The sequence below is a fragment of the Haliotis rufescens genome, unplaced genomic scaffold (assembly GCF_023055435.1).
Source record: "Haliotis rufescens isolate VD_foot unplaced genomic scaffold, xgHalRufe1.0.p SCAF_13, whole genome shotgun sequence".
NCBI lineage: Eukaryota > Metazoa > Mollusca > Gastropoda > Lepetellida > Haliotidae > Haliotis > Haliotis rufescens.
This window is the reverse complement of record NW_025963813.1, coordinates 7296816-7321392: the sequence shown is the minus strand read 5'-3', so window position 1 is coordinate 7321392 and position 24577 is coordinate 7296816. Positions and strand designations below refer to the sequence as shown.

Genomic DNA, 24577 nt, shown 5'->3' with positions numbered 1-24577 from the left:
CACACACACACACACACACACACACACACACACACACACACACACACACACACACACACACACACACACACACACACACACACACACACACACACAATTTTTTTTGTTTACACCTCCATTACAACAACAACAGTTACAGAAGTAAATTCTGATAAATAAATAAATCAACAATAATAACTTCACATACCAATTATTTGTTTATTAACAAAAAAAACTTTGACAAAAATATCAAATCGGTGATACTGTGCCGTAAAACAACACTGACTCACTTTATGGCAGGATGTTCAAGATTCAGTGTAAGGGGGTCGGCGTCCACCCCCCCCTGGAGTTGTCCCACCAAGTCATCCACTTCGCTGCTACATCGCTGTACGACGTCTCCACTGCCTCGCTCCATGTCGTCAACTCTCACACCAGCAGCAATGAGTTCACTCATCCTGTTCCAAGGATTGGCAAAGGTCAGTTTCAGGATGCTACATTTGGGAACAACCTGGACATACCGTATATCGCTGTGTATACGGCGAGTTTTTCGTACCTTGAATTAGGGGGCTTTCAAGGGGGGTCGTCTTAAACACAGGGTTGAAGAGCTTTGATGTTTTTTTAACCCCCAACACAAAGATATTACTGTTAGCACGTGATATCAGAAATACTATGTCAACAAATCTGTACTGAAGTACGCAAATTAATCATGTAATTACACTGTCTGGTTCTAAAAATAATCATTGTATATCTTTGTACCATATTTTATAATATTTATTCAAAATTGCATTCAATATTGTTTCATTCATTTCGGCAAGGTCGTATGTGAAGTGATTGGAAGATCGCACAACTCAACATCATTTACAGCAATCAAGACAGGGTATATAAATTAGCATCGATTTTGAAGGCTTGTACAAGGGGTCGTCTTATATGTGGGGTCGTTTTATAGACGGCAATATATATTTCATAATAACAGTAATGGAAGCATTCATCAATTTACAAAGTGTGACAAAGTGATAAGATAGTAAAATTAACAATAATTTCTTCTTCTTGGAGAGGGGGTAGTGGTGTAGCCAAGTGGTTAAAGCGTTCACTTGTCGCACCAAAGCCGCCTTGAAACCATACTCACTATTTTGAGAGGGACACCGGGTCGGCACCTTATTGTTGCAATATGCAGTGCAGATTTGCATCCCTCAGAAACCTGTAAACATGGGTTTGAATTCCAGATTTGCATGATTCATTTTGATTAGTCAGTACTCTGCTGGTAAAATTTACCAAAGTGGTAAACGTCTAAGACGAAATAATGTTATGTTGCAGGTGAGATTGCTCCTGTTGGGCCGACATCCTTCGAGTTTGTCCTTCCGGAGGACTGCCCACTGACCGTCTCTCCTACTGTCGGCACCATTGAGCCAGGAAAGGTCTGTTAATTTTTGTGTCATATTTCAGGAAATCTTTTTCTTAATTCTGCACAGTCCATATAAATTTCTGGGGTGGAAAGGGAGAGGGGGGTCCTACTTTGGCCTTCAGTTGTGGGGGGGGGGGTTTCAATCAGTCCATCTAACAAATAACAAACTCGATATGTAAACCGTTATTTAAATTTAATGTTATCATAGAAGGTAACATTAAAAAAGGAGGTGGCCACCCCTTGAATCTGCCACTGCATTAGCAGGTTGGATGTTTCAGAATGTTCAGCAATATACAACCCATATGTTGCCTTTGAAACAGATGGCACAATTAGTGATTGATCATGTTCCAGAGAGTCTCATACTAATACATTGTACCACAGACACTTGAAGAGCCGGGGTAGAATAGGTCTTCAGCAACCCATGCTTGTCGTTATAGGCGACTGCTTGTTGTAAGAGGCGACTAATGGAATCGGGTGGTCAGGCTCGCTGACTTGGTTGATGCATGTCATTGTATCCCAGTTGCGTGGATCAATGCTCATGGTGTCAATCACTGGATTGTCTAGTCCAAACTAGATGTATTTACAGACCACCGTCATATAGCTGGAATATTGTTGAGTGTGGCGTTAAATAACAAAGAAACAAATCAAACAAACAAACAAACATTGTACCACAAGCTGCCCTGGGCCCTGAGTTAGGTTTTGAACTGTAATCCAGATTAGATATATCACAGCATCTCAGCTTAATGTAGGAGGAATGTCCGAAATTATGCAGGTCTTGGACGTTTACTACTTTGGTGAAACCCACGGACATAGGAATGGTTTTGACAAACCTTGAAACATAATCAGGGTAAATTGGGATTTGAACCCACAATCTGCCATGCTTAAGGGTTTCAACTCTGCACAGCGAATTGTGGCGCCTTAGATGACTGAGTCACCTCTGCCCCCTGAGGTTTAGAAAAGGTTCCCAGAAACCTTTGCTTGTCCCATGGATCAATTGGTCAGGATCAGTGACCTTGTAGCCTGACAACATGGTATACTGCTCACAGCATCAATCACTGGTTTGTCTGGTCCAGACTCATTTATGAACAGGTTACCAATATATAGCTGGAATACTGCTGAGTGATGAACTAAACAACTTACAAATAAACAAATCCTACATGGCTACGTGATACTTTCCCTGACACTGCTATTTCCACTGACACTGACACATGTATAGAAATTGTCACCAAATAAATGATTGTTGGCATGTGATTAGTGGTTTGCTCGTCACGCCGAAAACCCGGGTTCGATTCCAAACATGGGTACAATGTGTGAAGCCCATTTCTGGTGTCCCCTGCCGTGATATTGCTGTAATATTGCTAAAAGCGGCGTAAAAATATACTCACTCACTCACTCACTCACTCACTGAAAATGCCAATTGAATTTCTCAATAAGTGTTGCAAATAAAAACACATGGGGCCTTTCAGTGATCCAGTAAAAGAATTAGGTTAGCTTCAATTATGCACTGATGGATCCAGATTGGGGTCAAGTATGCACACTCCCTCTTCATCAGACACCTAGTGTGTTGTTCATGACTTTGCACTGTTAGATCTGCCTCTGCTTTGTCAGATCTCTTGTCATTGTGTTTGTGATTGTCTCCCCAGAAATGTCGCATCCATTTGCGATTCTCCCCCAAGCTGAAGGAGTGTGACATACGTAAGGAGGCGGTGCGGATGGCCACTCGGATCATGGAGGCCCAGGCAGACAGGGAGTACCGTGAGGCCTTGAAGAAGGAGAAGGAACAGCAGGAGCAGGCTCAGGTAACATGGGGGCCTTCAGATACAGTCTAGTCCCGTTCATCTTCCCGAGGCAAGAGAGTTAACTGACTATAAAAGTCCAGTTTCCACCCTTGCCGAACTAGGCTGGGATTATGGAGTTACATTTTGGCTGGACTAACGAGTCTATGCATAGTCCAATCAAAATCGCGCACCGAAATCGAAATCCGGTTCGTAAACTGTCATGCAGAGTTCGGTCGATTGCAGGATTTGCAAAGCATGTGCATCGCCAACTCGTGTGTCAACAGATATTTTCCAAATCTTTTCATGTTTTTAATCAAGGTGCTCACGTGATTTGATGCACTTCGCGAAGTAAGAACCGTTTTATGACAAAATAGATCTTGATGGTCGATCAGATCGTCTTGACTGGGTGCCACCATTTTGTTTGAAACAAATGCATGTGATACGAGAGGTGGAATCGGATTGGTACATATGGGAGAGGCATAGAATGGACATAACTCGTATTTGGCACTGGTGGCGCTACGATCGAGCCCAGGAATTCCAGCCTAGTTCGGCAAGGGTGGAAACTGGACTTGTAAAGTCAGTTAACACTCTTGCCTCTTGAAGATGAGTCCCATTAATCCGACATGATTGGTTGCATATGATTATGTCGGATTAACGAGTATGTCGGATAAACAAAATTAAGTAGTATCAACGTTTGTGATTGAAAATCGGACAACTACATGATAGATAACGATACAAACACTAATTGTTAATTAATTGTTTATTATTAAGCAAGTTTATCTCTGCAGCCGTTGTAATATGCAGCTACCAGCTGACTCTTCTCACATCAAAAATTGGCTGTGTACTCGCGGGCAGATGACCACGGAGTACGCTGATCACTGTGTCAGATTAACGAGACTTATTAATGAGAAATTTTGGTAATTCGTTGCAAATTAGATGTGTCAGAGTCGGAGTGTGAGACTGTCAGATTAACGGGTCTAAATAGCACTGATTTAATTGGTTCCCATCATTCATGTCGGATAAAGCCGTTTGTCGGATTAACAAGTGTCGGATTAACAAGACTTGACTATGCAGGAAGACATAGTTGTGTCTCAAGGTCACGAAAGAGAAACATCTCACCCAAAAGCTTGTAGATGCAATTTTTCAAAAGGAATTATTGCATGTAAGTTACTTAGGCTTTGTGTTTCCTCTTCAGAAGGCAGCTGCTGTGGCCAAGAAGCCAGCCAAGGGGAAGGCCTCCCCTAAGCCTGCGGGGAAGGGCAAGGGCCCATCTCCCCAAACACATGGGGCAGGGTCATCTGTTGCCAAGCCTGGTACTGTGATCCCACCGGAGCCAGATGCTATCAGCACAGAGTGAGTTGTTGTCTGCCAAGTTATCGATTTAATTGACACATGTCTTTTTGTAGCAGACAGGAATTAGATCCAGCATTTTTTATTGGTTGTGATCAACCAATGTATGTTCGACAACCATTCACAAGTCAAAAAGAGAGTTGCCAAAACTTAAATGTTGGCCATAACATTGATGAGAAAAGAGACCAATTCAATTTCTTGCTCAGTTTGTCAAACTTCATAAACTTGTTTGCAAACTGTTTTCACAACGCTTACACCCACACAAACTTAGTCTTGAAAAGACAAATCAGCCCAGTTAAATATGTCAAATGAAGCCACCTTGAAAGACACCCAGCCTCCCATGCAATCTTCGGAATCAAGGAAATGCTTGGTGTTTTAAGCATGAGAGCATGTTGAATACCTTATTCGACGTATTAAGCGCCCAGGGCGCTCTCAAAATTGAAAATAGAGGGCTCTTATTAGATATAATTTTGGTGAGAACAAAAACAGAGTTGACAAATTGTAAATTTCGTAGTTTATGCTGACAGCCTGAAATGATACAAAAGAAAATCTTGATATACACCCCTAATAGCAGGAACTCTTGATATATACCCCTAATAGCAGGAACTTTTGATATACACCCCTAATAGCAGGAGCTCTTGATATACACCCCTAATAGCAGGAACTCTTGATATATACCCCTAATAGCAGGAGCTCTTGATATACACCCCTAATAGCAGGAGCTCTTGATATACACCCCTAATAGCAGGAACTCTTGATATACACCCCTAATAGCAGGAACTCTTGATATATACCCCTAATAGCAGGAACTCTTGATATACACCCCTAATAGCAGGAACTCTTGATATTCACCCCTAATAGCAGGAACTCTTGATTTACACCCCTAATAGCAGGAGCTCTTGATATATACCCCTAATTGCAGGAACTCTTGATATATACCCCTAATAGCAGGAACTCTTGATATGCACCCCTAATAGCAGGAACTCTTGATTTACACCCCTAATAGCAGGAGCTCTTGATATATACCCCTAATAGCAGGAACTCTTGATATATACCCCTAATAGCAGGAACTCTTGATATGTACCCCTAATAGCAGGAACTCTTGATATGCACCCCTAATAGCAGGAACTCTTGATATACACCCCTAATAGCACTCCCTGATATACATCTCTAAGAGCAGGCACCCCTAATAGCCTTTTATGAACAGCATAGGTTGCTGGGGAATTATTCAAACTTTGAATCCCCACCGATTCCTAAACCTACTGAGCAAAGTAATTCTGTTGCTGTGTTTTGACAAACAAAATTAGATTCGGAAAACAGAAAAATATGCTGCTGACCGACATCACTAACTTTCCAAGTCACCGAGTCTGCCCACCAGATCTATTTTGTCCCCTCCGGAAACAGGGTTGTTTTGGACCTACCTAACCTGGAATCCCCACTTATATAACGTCAGATCCACACGGACAGTATGTTCATAGAACTTGACTAGATAAATATTAGTTCTAATGACAGTAGGATGTTTGAAACAGGTGTGTTTTTAAGCTGGTCGTGATACTGTTTGGTGTTGGAGAACATTTGATTTTATCCAGTTTCCAACAGCAACCTGAGAATAATAAAGTTGTGTGATGATATTAAGGCTTTTCTCTAAGTGTTGTGTGTGTTTATGTTGTTGTCCAGCTCCCCGGCCTATGCTGCTGCTATAGGATCTCTACTGAGGCAATACAGGGGAGGCTTCAAGACTTACACTGTGCCCTGCTATGTGGCCTCGGGGACATGCGCCAACCCTGGAGAGTTGCCCTACAGGTAGAGTATACTCCAGAGCTGTGAGGGCTCAGGCTGTGTCTCAACATGAACATACATGGGTCAAAACCTATAGTATACTCTGGTGCAGTTGAACCAATCAACTCAACTCGAAAGGGTGCACGGGAATCACGCACGTTGAGTCGCCCAACGCTAACACCATATTCGTGCGTGCGTGATTCCCGTGCAACCTTTTGAGTTGAGTTGATTGGTTCAACTGTGTCATATGGCCCTGTGATGCAGGGGTAGCATTATGCAGATGGCTGTTTCAATGAATGCTCGTTCCACCCGTGACGAACAGGTCTGGTTGTTGATGAAATATAGTGATAGCTAAAGAGACAGATTTTTTATTCATGCACCGATTGTCTTTAAATGTAATATCCAGTTATGTATGACTGTTTAATAATCTCATACCAACTTTGACTGGAGTAGGTCCGATAGTTTTTCAGATATTGTAGTAAATGTCGGTACCTTAAATTACCTTCCAGACTTTACCTGTAAACAATCAAATCTGGTGCCCAGTCAGTATAAGCGAAGTGAGTGATGGAGTATGGTCTGTCTGATGGACTGTCAGGGGCACTGACTGTAAACAGGATAGCTATGAGGTGGAAGGGCTAAGGCCAGGGTATTAGATTACTTGATTTTTACATGCTGCGAATTTCATGAGAGTAAGTACATCATACAGTTTAGTCTTCTTAGTAAACAACAAAATACACATCCATTTTTGACCAGAGGCAAGTCTTATTTAAGACTTTTGAGGATTCAAGTGGACAAAGCTGTGACACATAGTGCTTTAGATACCTTGAACAAGCAAGCTGTTAGTTTAATCTGTTTTTCCATCCTCTGATTCAGCATCCACAACACACTGTACCTGGATGTGCACTGCCCAGTGGTCAAACCTCCCATCGTGGTCATCTCTGACAATGGCAAGACCACTCTGGACTTCGGTGAAGTGTCTATCGGTCAACATACGACCAAGTCTGTGACAATACAGAACATTTCAGACAGAAACCTGGAAGTATCCTTACTGTCATGTGTTGTTTGTGTGTTGTTTGCACTAAGCAATATTCCACTTCTATGACAAACCAGTGTTTGATATGAGCAGCAGTCCACACCTTCAAGGTATAATGACACGCTGTATACTTAGGGTGCACAGTATTGCCTGTATATTGGTATATTAAGGTTCACTCTTTCCACGATACATATCACAATATTTTTTAATGCTCAGTATATTGGATGATTTCAAAATGCGATTTTCATAATGTGTTTTATGTTATACACTTTCCAAACACACGGAGCGTGCATCCTTGTGTATATATTATATGAGTATTCAGTCTTTTGAAAAACATTTTTTGAGTATTATGCGCAGTAAGAAATGACATCATATCCCTTCAGCAAATTCAGGTATCAAACTTGGTTTCGTATAAAGTCTATTCTGAGTTATGTCACTTCTATGTCCCTCCTATTGACCAATCAAATTCCACCTCTCATATCGCTTGCCTTTGCTTCAAAACAAGATGGCAGTGCCCAGTCAAGAGGATCTGATCGATAGTCAAGACCTCTTTTGTAATAAAATGGGTCTTACCTCCCAAAGTGCATCAAATCATTTGAACACCTTGATAAAAAACATGAAAATATTTGGAAAATATCTGTTGACGTCCATATGACGGTAGACAGGCTTTGCAAATCCTGCAGTTGACGAAAATCTGCTCGTTCGAAATCCATGTAGTTTACGAACCGGATGTCAAGTTTGTTTACCCAATTTTGATTGGACTATACATAGACTCATTAGTCCAGCCAAAATGTAACTCCGGAATCCCAGCCTAGTTCAGCAAGGGTGGAAACTGGACTTCTATTGTCAGTTAACTCCCTTGCCTCAGGAAGATGAGATCATGGTAGACTGATGATATTGATCACATGCTCCTTAACAACGCCCAGCTTAAAGCATCACTACTGGACACGACAGGACCATTCCAGAACCTGAATGCCCTCCGGATGCTGCCACCAGGGGGCACTCACACAGCCGTCATATCCTTTACACCAACAGCGGGCAGAGTGGTCAGTATGCTTTTGGTTATTCATGTCATTATATGACCGTCTCCGTAGTGGAAATGGTAGAGCAGAAGGACAGTGCTTTGAGCTCCAGACACGACATACCAAAAGAAGTATAGAGATGATACTTGTTGTTACCTTGCCTGGCGCTAAGCATTAAGGTACTAAAACAAGGACTGGTTGGCTCGACTTCTGTATACTTTGTCTGTAACCATGTTATACTGTGGCATGATGTCTCCGTGGGCTAGCACAGTAAAACTGAGTAGTACAGGAAGCCACACACACACGTACATGCAAGATGCTATATAAGTGTCATAATCTTTCATGTGGAGTTAGACCCGTGAAGATTTTGGAATAGAATAGGTCTTCAGCAACCCATTCTTGCCGTAAAAGGCAACTATGCTTGTCGTAAAAGGCGACTAACAGGATTCGGGTGGTCAGGCTTGCTGACTTGGTTGATACATGTCATTGATCCCAATTGCGTGGATCAATGCTCATGATGTTAACCACTCGATTGTTTGGTCCAGAGTCGATTATTTTACAGACCGCCGTCATATAGCTGGAATATTGCTGAGTGCGTCGTTAAACAAAAAACAAACAAACAAACATCATGTGGAGTTAAACCTCATCTCAGCTATCATCATGTTCGGGTCATGACAAGCTGTAAGTGTATTTTCTATATTTTACTTGATATTTATGCAGGAATGAACACTGTTTTGCTTAAAAAGTAAAAAAAAAACATTGTCTTTATTTCAAGTTTCATGAGTTCTCTTCAGAAAGTAGTATATAAGTACATCAAGATGAGCAATTGTTGGTAAATGTGACTTGTATTCTCTAATGTTCAATGCACACATTTTTTCAGAAAATACAGCTGTAAAGAGGGTACACATTAAGTCTTACAGACAATGTGTTTTGATTTTTTTGTCTCGAGGTGAACACATTACTATTAATATTAAACACAAATAATATCATGTAGGCGTTGCACTGTTTTGTATTTGAGGTGTTTTTTCTTTCAAGTTCCATGAGGTTTTGGAGATTCACAGCCCTACAGCTATCATGTTCCTGACACTGTCTGGACGAGGTGTCAGCCCCATCGTCAACCTGTCCATTGACTCGGGGCTGTTTGACATGGGCTCTGTGCTATCTGGGGAGTATGTGGAGAGGCCTTTCAAGGTGAGTACTTCTGGGGTACTTTCCCTGTACTGGAGAGTACACGTCACCTCACACAAACATGCATGCATGTCAGTGCAATCATCTTGATCGTGACATGTCAACCCCATTTCACCTGACCTATTTTATGCTCCTCTTTTCAGATCCATAACACATCTTCCTTGTCCATAGACTATGTGATTAAGATGGACAGCCTCTCCCTCCTCCGCCATGCCAAGAGTCAGGTGGTGCCAGGCTTTGTGGAGAGGGACAAATCCAGAAAAGTATTTGTCGGTAAGTCGCATGAGTCAGGGAGTGGTTGTTTGGTTGGTTTGTTGTTTAACGCCACACTCGGCAATATTCCAGCTATATGACACCGGTCTGTAAATAATCGAGTCTGGACCAGACAATCCAGTGAATAATATCATGAGCATCGATCCACACAATTGGGATACGATGACGTGCATCAACCAAGTCAGCGAGCCTGACCACCCGATCCCATTAGTCGCCTCGTACAACATGCATAGGTTGCTGGGGACCTTTTCTCTTTACCGATAATCATATTAATGGAACACTGAAGATTAGTGATGACAAGGGGTTCGCGAAAAGGGTAAGCCAATCAGTTGTCAGAAAAGGAAACATGATAATTTTGATAAAAGCAATTGGGATACGATGACATGCATCAACCACGTCAGCGAGCCTGACCACCCGATCCTGTTAGTCGCCTCGTACAACAAGCATAGTCACCTTTTACAGCAAGCATGGGTTGCTGAAGACCTATTCCACTCTGGATCTTCACAGGTCTTCACACAAGTAATATTCTATGTGAGGAGTCGAATCCAAGCGAACACCTTAACCACTCAGGTTGAGTGAGTGAGTGAGTCTTTACAACACTGGAGCAATTTGCAGATAGAGCAATAGAGACACAAGCATGTTTCCTTGTTATTCATAATATACCAGGGTTTGATGGGTATATGCAATGTAACCCATGGGGACAGGGTTAGAACAGGTCCCAGAAGCCTTGCTGGCCATAACAGGCGACTTCATGGATTGGTTGATCAGGCTCAGTGCCTTGATGGATGGCACGTCACCATATCCCGATGACATCGATCCTTACTCGTAGCATCAATTACTGGATTATCTGGTCCGTTGTCACACAGGTGGAGTGTTGTGTTAAACAACAAACACGTTTCTTGGTGCCCTTCAATTACTCACTGTATCAATCATAACAATCATCAACATCATGGGCGGTCGGGTAGCCCAGTGGTTTAAGCGTTCGCTCTTCCCGCTGAAGACCCGGGTTCGAATCCCAACATTGGTACAATGTGTTGAGCCCATTTCTGGTGTCCCCCGCCGTGATATTGCTGGAATATTGCTAAAAGTGGCGTAAAACCATACTCACCCATTCACTCATCAACGTCATCGTTATCATTCCTATGCCAAAGATGAGGATATATATAGAGAGGATATTTGACTTTTGTAAACAAATAACATGTTGACCTCATTGAGTGACATCAGCATCACTCCCTTGCCAATGATGAAGGTATATGCTTGTGATTATTATCAGGAGCAATGCATCATGTGTTGCGTAACTTGAATGTGTTTTTGTTAATACAGCGACCAGCAGTCTTGTAATAAGTTCCTTTTTGAGGTGATGAGAATTGGGATTAATCAAAATTTGCATCATTCTGTTTTCTTCCTTTTTGCAGGAACTCAGAACAATAACGGGCAAAATGTGTTTGACCTAGTTCCATCAGAAGGCACAATAGAAGCTGGTAGGTACAATCAGAGCTGACAATAAGTACTCCTCATTGTCATGGCAGCCTAATTCTGACAAACCTCTGAAGCTTTCTGCAGACGTTTAAGATACAGATTGTCACAGTGGTAGGATTGCTCAGCAGTCTTGATTGCAAAAGAATAAAAATGAAGTTTCTCGTCCAAATGTCCAATCCCATGTATTTTGTGTTGATTTATGTTTTTGATATGGATGTTTGATAGTCAAACAAATATTATTTTTAATCAGAACTTCATATTCTTGTGTAATTTTGGTGTTCCCTGCTGTGATATTGTTGGAATATTGCTAAGGCCTGTGTAAAACCAAGCTCCCTCCTCCACCTTGAGGGTATTGTTAGCGGAGTTCAGATGATACATACAGTTATAAGTGGAGGTGCGCATACATCAGTATACCATGACTGGAAATACTAATGAAATAGTATCACAATATCTGTCACTAGTCCAATCTCATTAAAATCAGGTCTTAGTTCTTGCTACCACTAAACAAAGATCTGAGGACATCCCATTACGGGTCACGTCAGACCAACCTTGCGCGAACTTTGACCGACCAATGGAATGACCAATCAGAAGGCAGCTTTCTTGTGCTTTATGGAACTAATTTCAAATTGGCGACTACGCTTCGAAACACATTTGACAAATTCTCGATTACAAATTTGAAACCTGAACAGAAAAACATTCTGTATTCTGGAACATTCTAGATTGTATGGATTCAGTCATTAAACCAGTAACTATCGGAATACCCCGTGTTAAAGTGTTGGAGGTTACATGATTAGAAATCACATTCGGGCTGTCACTTTCATAATCTGGTAAGCGTCGCTCTGATTGGTCGGATGAAAGGTCATTCTGACGTGACCCCTAATGGGATGTCTTCAGATCTTTGTTTGGCAGTAGCGAGAACTAAGGTCTGATTTTAATGAGACTGATCACGAGTACTGCTTTATTTGAAGAAACTGTTTTTCACTAATACAATGATATGTTGTGAGAAATAGTATACAGCTGCATCTGTCATTGAACGTTATGACAGGTGCTTCCAAAGAAATCCTGGTCACCTTTGCTCCTGACCATGCCAGTGACCACTACTCTGATGGGGTCCGAATAGAACTCTTCAATCAAGTAAGTCAGAGATGAAGATGAGGAAAGATACCATCCTTTGTTGGATTATAGCAACACAAAACACACAAAACATGTCCCGCTGGATATCGACTTATGAGAAATGTGGATTTAAGTGACATTATTATGTAATTCCTGAGCATGACACCGCCTCCGTGGTCTAGTGGTAGAGCGTCCACCAGGAGAGTGGAAGGTCAGGGATTTGATCCCCGGCCGCGTCATACCAAAAGACGTTAAAAGATGGTACTTGTTGTTGCCCTGTCTGGCGCTCAGCATTAAGGGGCTAAAACAAGGACTGGTCGGCTCGGAGTCAGTATACTGTGTCTGAGTAGGGTATTCATGTTAAAACTGCGGCATGGTATCTCAGTGAGCTAGCACTATAAATCGGCATCAGTCCGGACTAGTACAACCAGCCACACACACACACACACACACACAGGCATGCACGGTGCTATATAAGTGCAATAATCTTGGACGCGACTTTAAACACAATTTCACCTCACCTCACCTCACCTGACCTGAGCATGAGGGAGACATATGCCACAGTAAGAGGGAGAGATTAACTGTAGTTGTTAGTATTGAGTCAGTTGTCAACATTACAAAAATATAATTTTATTGAGTTTGGAATTAAAACCATTGCTTCATAAAGTTGTAATACTGAAGCCAATGGTTGTCTTGACATTCAGTGTCAGTGTTGTGTAAGGCTAAAGGTCAGAATCCATTCTCCAATACCAATCACTGGATTGTCTGGTAGACTTGATTATTTAAAGATGTCATCATGTAGCTGGAAATATTGCTGAGTGGTGTGAAACATCTGGTTTTTGTGTCATTCATGAAACTGCAAAGGTTTAATGTTTGTTTTACCGTCAAGGTTAGTCCAATTACATGTACGGGCAAGATTAACGTTAAGCAAGTTCAACAAGTTGAATCGTCACCGCTGATTGTGTTGATTCCCGCGATTGTGTTGATTCGCCACTGATTGCGTATTGCCTGTTGTCAGTGACAATTGATACTGAGTGAGATTTGTCAGTTCACTATACACATCACTAATTAGTGGTATTTGGGCTTGTTGGGGATCAAATATCAGTTCGCTATGTATGTCAGTTTGCTGTTTGTTTGTTATGTATGTAAAGTTTATATGATAATATATAGGAGATAAATTGGGGATTTTGTAACAGTTTGTTGTGTCTGTTTGTTCGTTCTATCTGTGGTCGTTATATCCGTGTTCTACTTTATTTTCATTTCAGGAGGAGAGTCACTTTTTCCGGTTACTTGGTGTAGCCAAAGATCATATCATGTACCTGGAGGGCGGAGAGGATCTGTCTCCAGATGTCGAGTCTCTGTCTTTTGTTCCGCTTCCCACAGAGGAGGATGGAGAGGGTAATGCAGTCAGGTCACACAATAAATTGAGTGAAGAAAACAAAACAGCATAGTCTGCTGACCATAGCACTTGATGAACAACTTTAAGTTAGGAGTATCCGATCTGTTCTAAGATCTAAGTTCTAAGAGTCCACAATGCACAAAACCGTTTCCTTTTCAGACTTGAATAGTCTACACTACCTAACACACTCATACATTATGCAATGTTTTTTTAACAATTTGAACCAGCAGCTTTCATGTGCCAAGTTACTAAAGAAGGCAACGACATTTAAAGCCAATGTTACGTACAAGATTATGAAGAATACTGCAATGTTTAATCCTGTATTGTTTCCAATCAATATGGTGGTATGCTGATAATCCCACACACTTGATGTCTTCCAGAACTGAAGCCATCCATCAAACCCCTGCTCATCACATTATCTAGCGTTGCCAAGGACGACGAGTTCATGACAGCAACGAGGGACATCTATGTTGGCTGTGTCAGAACTATGGCAGTCAGTCAGAAAAAGGTAAGATCGGGCTCTGGGCTCCGGGCTCCGGGCTCTGGCTTATGTTTTGACTTTTCCTGGACCAATTCTTAAACTCAGGTTCTACCATTCAGAGTTGTAACATTCAGTGTCCTTGAGCTGATAATGTAGTGATTGCACAAAACCGTTGCTGTGAACATGATTCCCTTTTCCTCCAGTAGACTAGCTGTTGCCCTGGCGTCTGTTGATCCTGGTCTATTCTGAGAATCATCCCTGGCTCTCTGTAGCCTATTGCTTGTTGTCAGTGATTCCTTGCAATGTATCTTGATGCCTCTTAAGTGAATAACACTTTCAGAAGTACTTCTGCCCATGACTATTCTATGTGTTTTCTCAACAAAGTTTGCAGATGAGATTTATCATCCAAAGCCATTTAATTAATAAATGTTGAAAACATTTTTCAGACACCCAAACCATTTATTTTCAGGCCAAAAAAATTGAATACTATAACATTTTCATCGCAGTATTTCATAAAAATAAGGCAGCAAGCACATTTTGAAAAAAAGAAATTAAAACAAGCTGAGATGGATAGGGTGGAAATGTAATAATTAGTTTTAATTGCCTAATAGGTTTAATTTGTATCCCTTGTGATATATGTATCTAAATTGTAAAAGTAAGTGTACATGTTTTTGTACCTGATTTTTGTCCGATCGGGTGTGCACTGTGTCTGTGACATGTCATGTTCATGTCCTATTTGAAGACATGTATGCCTCACAATGAACTACACTGCATGGTTTGAGGAATGAAGGAACATACAGTGAAACCGCATAACTTGAAATTGTAGTGTGACGTATCCCTTGAACTGTCTTCATCTGAATTTGTAACGTGATGTATGCCTCATCTTCTTGAGGCAAGGGAGTTAATTGACTGTCCAGTTTCCACCCTTGCCAAACTAGGCTGTAATTTCTGGGCTCAATCGTAGCGCCACCAGTGGCTATTACGAGTTATGTCCCTTCTTTGACCAATCAGATTCCTCTTCTCATTTTACTTGTATTTGCTTCAGCGATATTGGCATTGCCCAGTCATGCTGATCTGATAGATAATCAAGATATATATTGTAACAAAACGTGTCTTACTTTGCAAAGGGCATCAAATCATGTGAGCACCTTGATTACAAACATGAAAAGATTTGGAAAATATCAGTTGACGTCGAGTTGGCAGTACATATGCTTTGCAAATCTGGCAGTCGACCGATATCTGCATGGCAGTTTATGATCGGATGTCAATTTTGTTACGTTGATTGGACTATGCATAGATTTGTTAGTCCAGCCAAAATATATAACTCCATAATTCTAGTCTAGTTCGGCAAGGATGGAAATGGACTTTTATAGTCAGTTAACTCCCTTGTCTCGGGAAGATGCCTTGAGCTGTCATCATTTGATCCTGTATGACCACTGTTAGCATCAAGTTAATGATGTTTCAATGTAATCATTCCATCATTGGTATGCTGAGTTATTAACAACCTTGTAGACTAATAACTTTAACATCTTGCATGCTTGCCAACAGCTGAAATGCTTAAAAAATCTCACAAACACCTGACAGCCAGGCCTTGTTGTAGTGAGTGAGGGAGTTGGAGTCAACACCACTTTGAACAATATTCTGGTTATATCATGGCATGTCAGTTAATGCTTGACGAAAGCCTGAAGTGATGCAGCTCTCAGATGTTTACCACTTTTGTGAAAGCTACAAGAGTGGGAATGATGTTGACAAACAGGGTTCAAACCCAATATTTCAGGTTTCTGGAATGCAAAAGCGGTGGTCATATTTTTGGATGACTCTCCCCATGTCCTTGTTAATTTTTTCATGACTCTCCCTGAAAGACAAAATGCAAATGCACTTTATATTTTATGATATAATGTCCATTTGTTTATGAGCTTACTGAAATATGTGTATTATTTTTTAAGACCCTCCCCTAGAGAGTGTCATATTTTTATATCACTTGACTCCCTCGGACCCATCCCTATCATAAATGACCGGTCCCTGAAGACCCAAACAGCTTCATCCCCAACCCAACCAAAACAATACAGACCTTCACAAAGTCATTGTCAATTTTTATTTGATCTGCCTTAGCAAAATAGTTGTCAAAAAATCCCAGAAATGTGAGTATTATGCTGACAGATCTTGGATCATTATCCAGCCAAATCTGTCATTTGAACCTATGATCAGCAGTTACTAAGGGAGGTAACTCTGCACAGTGGTCGCAGCACCTTCAACCTCTGACCCCCTGTGCTCCATCCTATTGTAAACAAACAGAACAGAGTCAACATGCAACGTGTGGTAAAACATACAGTTGTCACCATGCAGAGTTGGCAAGTGTGGAAGAAAGATGCATGTCTTTTCTAATGTCTAACACACGGCATATCTTTACACTTCATGAGGTAGGGTTATGGTTAATACTGCATTATTGACTTAACCAAGGGCATGTGTGTTGGATCATAGAAAGTTGATCATCTCTAACTGTCTGTTGTGATGATCCAAGTACATTACAGGTATTAGTTTGTGTTGGGGTGTCAAGGTACTATCCAGGGGCTATCCAGGGTTTTTAAACAAAAGTGCGGGGGGTGAGGGGGGTCCACTTGGGCCGTTTTGTAATAAGTTTACTTCAACAACCAAATCAACATGTTACCATGGTAGGAAATGAGCATTTAAATGTCATCAGATGTAAAAACAGGGGGTGGCCACACCAGGAACCCCTCCTCGGGATCCGCCACTGGTAACTGATACTATTCTCTGTCATCACAAGTTTAAAATGTTGTAACTATTTATCATCTGTCAAAATGTTAATAGGCAAAATAACTCAATGCATTTCTTTGGATTTCTGAAAAAAAACCTAAAAATTTTAAAGAAAATACTTTTGCAAACTTTTTGTGAGCTCCTGGTATCATCCCTATTTGATAGCAACACATGCTCATGATATATATTTTGAATCATAGAATAGACTCTTTTAGTGTATGTTTCTTTTGATTTCGGATTTAATTATAAGATTTACAGTTAAACTTTTTATTGAAGATTACAGTATGGTGTTGTAGGAATAGTACATGCCTAGAAAGTTACCTTCAGTATTTTATAACTATTTATTTACAATATTTAGTTCATATTCGTTGATATGAGACTTGAAAAGCCAAAGGTCACCTGTCTCTTGTGAGCGTTTATTTCCATCATTTAAAACTCCTTTCTTTTTATTGAATTTTCTTTGATATTCATGATCCATTTCTTGAATTCTTCAGTTTACTAACTGAACAGATCTATGAAAAAATACCCGCATAACCAAATGATAATGCCTAATACAAATATATTTATGATGCATATGATATTGTCACAGTTTGTAATCAACTTATAGACAGATATGGTCACACAGAGGGTCAAGGTTCTTGACCAATAGAACAGCACTGTTGAGACCTGACTGAGAAATAATTGTCCAACCACAGAGGCAGATTTTGGAAAAAGGGGTGAACACAAGAGGTGTCATTGATATGAAATTTTAGTGTCTATATATCGACTCAAAAGTATCACAATATATTAATTAATTATAAACTTCATAACTCTAAATATGTATAGATGGAAATTACCTATTTACACATGCAATTATGCCAATTAATCAATAAAATATAAACTAAGCTGTTCAATTAAATTTGTTTCCATCCAGTATTGACATTAAGGATTTATCGATATCACGACATACAATGACACCCCATGTGAATGGTAAACACGTCACAAAAGAATACAGTAAAATATGAAGGGACTGATGGTGTATCATGTTTATTTTTCTCATTTTCTGACAGTTACCGTATTCGACGTAATAAGTGCCCAGGGCGCTCTCAAACTTAGAAATAGGGGGCTCTTATTGGAATATAATTTTGGTGGAAAAAAAACAGTTAAAAGATTGTAAATTTCGTGGTTAAGGCTGACAGCCTGAAATGTTTATATACAACAGATATATTTTTCCAGAATTTAATTGCCGTACTTAAATGTGCATATAACACACGAGTGTCGTTTATATGCCAATAAATAAGTCTTTGTGTACATTGATCAAATGGAAGGGGTGCTAATTATGATTGTTCACTAGCCAATATATCAGCAAATATCGTCGTGGGCGCTTATTAGAGTGGGGCGCTAATTGCGTTGACTACGGTAAAGGAAAATGAATAAGAGGAACAGTTAATTTAATGTAGTAAATAACAGTATTTCACAACAAAGAGATCTTTCAGTGTACTATATCTGTCTATCTGATCACCATGATGCATGATTAATGATGTTGTTGCACTTGATTATACAGGGATTAAAATATATGAGTCACTGAGTCTTGACAACCTTACAAGAAAAGTTAAAATGGTTTATATATAAACTATACCAAAATTTGGTGAGTCATTGAAAAGTTATGTAATGCTGACATCCATTACTGTCGGCAAACTGATTGCACATATGGTAGTTCTGTTCGTGACAGTTTAAAAGTGCAGTATATATTAACAAGAGCAAGTGCAATTGCTTTCACGAGTCGGTGACTTATAAAACTTTTTAACCCCTGTAATGTGATGAATATTTTGCCTCATATTAATGTGTGTCAACCATGATTGTCTCCCCCTACCTAACGCTTCAACCAACATCTGATTGCATGGCGTGCGCTCGTCCCAATGTATTGTGTTATTTCTTCACCATCTTCGGCATCCAGGAAGGAAAGAAGGTAGGGGACATAACTCTGCATGACATGCACACAACCCACTAAAAAGCACATTTAACTAGCACACTTGCATGCATGACCACATAGTAATATGCTATCCCTAACAAAACAAAATGCATTTTCATATTTCAGTTGCAAGTTTAATTGTACCCGGTAAACTAAATTGTCGCAACATTTCAGTTTAACATTTGAGAAGGCCCAAAGTGATGTTGGTGGTAATCTCTCACTTTTGTGAAAGCCATTTGTATTGTGCTGATGGATCAAGGATTGTGATATAGGTGACCAGGGATTCAAACCCATAATCAGCGGATCCTGGTATTTGTAAGTGACAGAATTCTTCATAGAGTATTGCAGGACTTTAGCAGTTGGACCAAATGAAATCACAGACACGTACAGTCTAGCTGCTGTATCACTATGCGATTTTGATACGGTAGCCACAGGTCCATATCCAGTTTGTTTATTGGGAGCAGCACAGAGATATGGTTGCCATACCTACACTCAGCCACACAACACTACCATATTGTCTCACGCTAGTCAATGTTTGGTTTTGTACTGCCTCTTGTCACAGAGTCCAGTCTTCAAGAATAACTGCATCCTCAATTAGCCAGGTTATTATATCTCAATTATAGCGTGATGGTTGGTTGGTGTAATGTTAAATGTAAATAATCGAGTCTAGACTATACAATCCAGTGATTGATATCATGAACATCGATCCATGAGCATCGATCCACGCAATTGGGATCGATGACATGCATCAACCAAGTCAGCGAGCCTGACCACCCGATCCCTTTAGTGGCCTCTTACAACAAGCATAGTCGCCTTTTATAGCAAGTATGGGTTGCTGAAGACCTTTTCTACTCCGATCTTCACAGGTCATTATAGCGTGCTAAATACTCTAGACCCATGTGCTACAAAGACATGTCACTGGAAATGTCTGTTAACATAAGGATTCACTCTCCCTTAATACCCAGAAAACATCTTTGCCTAGTAAAAGTTCACTGACAAGAGTACTCTTATTAGAGTGACATTTAGAGTTTGCATGTGCATTTGATTGGTTATCAAAAAAATAATTGCTGTGAGAGCTGCAAAATTGCTGATATGGTGTTAAACATTTATAACGCACACAAATTGATAAGCGAGAGAAATTCTGTGCTGTCACTTCCGAAACCAAGTTCTGGTGGCGAATGGTCGAGGGTAATCATCACAAAAGAATTGGGATATACTGGCTGATTGAGGATGGTAGAACTGTTGTGTTTATATTTCATGCAATCAAAGCTTTTTATTGTGTCCGTACATCTGAGTGCAGTGAATACTGAAGCTTAATGAAACAACAGAAATGTATGCTCAATAATACTGTGTATGTGAATGTCGAAACACTTTTTACATAATAACAATTGTTATAGAATGTACATACATGTTTGAAACACCAAAATATAATAAATGTTTGTGAAGTAACTATGATGTCTTGAAAAAAACACTTTGTTAAGAAACAGGGAATACACTTATGAGAAGAGTACAGGTATTAAGGTGCCTTACTCTGCAAAGAGTGGGTTCAAATCCTGAGTGGGAATCCACCCAATGAGTTACGAGAGTTTGTACTTTACGAAGAAAGTGTCATCCCAAATATAACATTTATAGGCGTGAAAATATCTTCTTCCCCGCATGGAAATGTTGTCTACCAGAAAATTAAATTATTCATTGCAAATGTAAAACCTTGAAACATAAATTCTCCCTACCTTACATACAGGGACCTTTCACCTTGGATGTGATCATTTACAAAATCAACTTCAACAAAAAATATTCTTGACATCTACGAGACCGTTGTTAGAAGCGAAAGAATACTTTCTGGTTAAGAAAAAATGTCGCTTTGCAAAACAAACAGTCTTGATTGACAAATTAAATGAGAAATTTACAGTTAATAACGAAATACTTTGAAGAGAAAAACAAAGTCATAGTCAATAGGAAGTCAGACACTTATGATATAGGGTACATAATTTGTGGGGAGGTAACTCTTGAAAGACAATAGCTCTGTCAGTCTTTCACACTGAAGTATGTAATAAAAACATATTCCAGCTATCGCTGCTAGCAGGGTTCGAATTAAGAAACTTGAATTTACTTGCACCAAGTGCGTGTTAATATGAAAACTTTGTTGCACCAGACACTTGAAAAGTAAGTCAAATTTAATTTTTTTTAACATGCACTTGGTGTAGACATAAATAGTAAGTTGTATTTGGCAATAATAGTTTGGTGCAAGTTTTTTGTAGTTAAATCGAGCCCTGGATATTGAATGCTTTCAGTGCAGAGAATGCTGATCACTGTTTGTGTGTATGTGTTTCAGAACGGGGAGTTCCAGATCGAGAACCTGCAGTCGTTGCAGGCTAAAGGATTCAACATGGATCCTCAGAGGGTCAGTCAAACATCATTGCTGAGATCAATTTATTTTCTTGTTTTACCAAGGAGCCTACCCTAAAGTATGCTATATTAATACTCTTGTGTTTGGATTGATGGTAAACTTTTATTCCAACAGCTTTTGTGAGGAAATGTCATGGTTGATTACCGGTTTCTCATAGTGTAAGTGTATTGTTTTGTTGTAACAGGGAATGATAGAAGCTGGCAGCAGAAAGCCCATCACTGTCACATGGACACCACCTTCAGGATATGACGTGAGTAGAAGTGACAGAAGGATTGGATTATTTGACACAATAATTGTTTAAAAATGAACGAAGAGTTGTTATTTTTTTGTCTTGAGATGTGACCAATCCTTCATCAATGTTAAAAACAACAACATGAGGTCCCCTGCAGCCTATTCTTGTCAAAGGATGGACTACACCACCTCTTATAGCTGGAATATTGTTGAGGGGTGTTCAACAAAAAATTAAACAAATATCAAAATAACAGTCACAATTTCTCAAAATCCTCATGGATTAATGTATACATGGATAAGATTGGATATTTTCCTTTTCAGCTGAAACTTTTTTGCAGTGGAGCATGGTCCATAAATTGGGGTGTTTATGGGGAAGCCATCAGATTTTAACAAATTTGTGGTCACTAAAATTCGCAGAAGATTCTCACCCCTGTGTATATAATATACTGATTGACGAGGATGTATTAATCAATGTATTTCTAAAATCTTGGGATGATTTTGAGGGATATGACTATATAGCTAAATGTGACACTAAATCTCACAAAAACAACTTTGAGAAAACAGCAAGTGTCTTTGTTTTTGACAAAAATATGTTTCCCATTAGCTTGATTTTCTGATTTACCGTATTCGACGTAATAAGCGCCCCGCTCTAATAAGCGCCTACGGCGATATTTGCTTATATATTGGAAAGTGAACAATCCCAATTAGCACCCCTTCCGATTGATCACTGTACACAAGACTTATTTATTCGCGTATAATACGCACTCGTGTGTTATATACCCCCCTAATTATGGGCAATTAAATTCTGGAAAAATATATTTGTCGTATATAAACAGTCAGGCCATTAGCACAAACCACGAAATTTATCTTTCAACTCTGTTTTTTCCACCAAAATAATATTCTAATAAGAGCCCCCTATTTCTAATTTTGAGAGCGCCCTGGGAGCTTATTACGTCCAATACGGTAAGTTGAATTACGATATCAGGGAACATAACAAAATCTTCATTTCCAAAGTCATTGACCTCCCAGCTGATCACTATTCCATGGGGGCGGTCGGGTAACCTAGTCACGCCGAAGACCTGGGTTCGATTACCGACATCGGTACAATATGTGAAGCCCATTTCTGGTGTCCTCCGCTGTGATATTGCTGGAATATTGCTAAAACCGGCGTAAAACCATACTCACTCACTCACTCACTTATTCCATGACTCCATCTTTCACATCATGTGTTCACATCTTTGGTTTGTTGATACCCATGTTTCTGCCACCAGCCCACTGTCCCCACAGAAGGCTCAGTGATCGTCACACTGAAGGGGGACGTCACCGAACAGTACAAGGTCATCGTCAGGGCCATGGTCATCACAGAGTGACCAGCACCATAGCACTGACTGAAGTCCTCAGAGAGCACATGTATGAACATTCTGAGGAATTTGGTCATCAACAGAAGTGTCTTGATCTGTGCCTGTACACCAGAGAAGTCCGCTTGGGAGACTTTGGAAGTGATTGACAAATTATTACAGAAAACAGCGATTGCTGTTTGAAAATATGTCAAAACAAATGTTTCCGGTTTCCAGATATTTGTTTTCCCCATGTTGGACCAATTTATCACCATTCCAGTATTGTCAATAATTTATGCCAAAAGTCTGAATTTGTTATGCTTCACTGAACAGATTCAAAGTGTTCAAAGCATTGTAACTGAGTTGTCATTTGAAGGCAGGTATTTCAAAGAAAAAACATAAATAAACCTTAAAAATACTCTGACCTTCCGACCCTATTTTTGAATGGGCTAAAGCCGCTTAACATGAGTGCTGAAATTGGAAACTTGTTTTTTTGGCCTGAGATATGCGAATGTCTGTGACAACATTGAGACTGAAAATGCAGAGAAAGAAATATGTTGACAGATTCACTGCTGGATGCCATCAACTCTCGTCTTCTTTCAAACATGATTTGTGTTCATCCGTCCACAAGTGAACTGATATTTAAAATACTACAAAACTGTGAAATAATAATGTGAACTTTTGACATTGTCATATCTGTGATATTTTTCTATGTATGGTTTGTATTTACTTATTGTTAAAGTGAATCAACATATTAGACTATGTTTCAGGTGTTATTTTATGGACATTCCAAAGCAATAAATAATTATGAGAATATCTTGTGTTTTCTGTATTTGGAGATGCAAGCAATGACATGCTATATACTTCCGCATCAAAAGGATCAACAACTGGAGTATTTGTTTCCACGTGATATTTGACATATTTCTCAATTTATTCTGGCATACTTCATATTTATTTGTAGGGATCTAAGCTGGATAAAACACTCCTGTTTGGTAATTCTTGGTATTGTAAACCCTTGAGAAGAGACCTCAGGTCTTACTATCTATCGCCTCTCATGGAAGTGATTCTGTTGTCCAAAGTATAAGTTGTAATGTTTTATCTTATAAAAAATAATTAATCTTTATTCATATTAACTGAAAACAAAAACAAAGGCAATATTTCATGGTTATTTATTAGTATTTCACATGTTTTGCCCATTCCATTTTTCATTAAATTATAGACATGATCCCAACGTGGAAAATATGTCTTGACATGAAGCCACATTACAATGTTCACAAAACATTCATGGCCCTCAGAAAAAGACACAAACATTCAAACATAATTACCACTGGAAAACCTTTATGAAGACAAAACAAAAGGACAAATCAAATTTCTTTTGACCAACAAATGGAGGGAGGTAAATTGTCTTAAACAAACGAGTGCTTCCAGCAATTCCTGATTTTGCTCTCTGTGGTGTTGGGATCTATCATCTGGATCAGTTCATAGCTACAGTTGGCAGAGACCAGCTTTTCAATTAATGTTTACAAACATCCACTTGTTGGTGTCTTTTCTTATCCTATTATATCTTTTTTACTCATTTCAGTGCACCAACAACAACAAA

At 39.7% G+C, this 24577-nt stretch overlaps 1 protein-coding gene across 2 annotated transcripts in view; it reads left to right on the top strand.

Moving 5' to 3' along the window:
- LOC124149292 (cilia- and flagella-associated protein 74-like) overlaps positions 1-23788 on the top strand; it is a 62632-nt gene extending 38844 nt beyond the window's left edge. The window contains exons 28-44 of one of the 2 annotated variants that reach the window (XM_046520782.2): positions 280-455; positions 1294-1394; positions 3025-3180; positions 4355-4512; positions 6187-6312; positions 7162-7327; positions 8248-8367; positions 9379-9534; positions 9675-9804; positions 11220-11285; positions 12329-12417; positions 13662-13794; positions 14176-14303; positions 18988-18999; positions 21335-21403; positions 21594-21659; positions 22912-23788. In XM_046520782.2, the coding sequence (XP_046376738.2) occupies positions 280-455; positions 1294-1394; positions 3025-3180; positions 4355-4512; positions 6187-6312; positions 7162-7327; positions 8248-8367; positions 9379-9534; positions 9675-9804; positions 11220-11285; positions 12329-12417; positions 13662-13794; positions 14176-14303; positions 18988-18999; positions 21335-21403; positions 21594-21659; positions 22912-23010 (1951 nt within the window). In that variant the 3' untranslated portion in view covers positions 23011-23788. The remainder of the gene's footprint in view (positions 1-279; positions 456-1293; positions 1395-3024; positions 3181-4354; positions 4513-6186; positions 6313-7161; positions 7328-8247; positions 8368-9378; positions 9535-9674; positions 9805-11219; positions 11286-12328; positions 12418-13661; positions 13795-14175; positions 14304-18987; positions 19000-21334; positions 21404-21593; positions 21660-22911) is intronic. The other variant, XM_048394135.1, reaches the window with a different exon arrangement.
- The last annotated feature ends 789 nt before the right edge of the window (positions 23789-24577 follow it).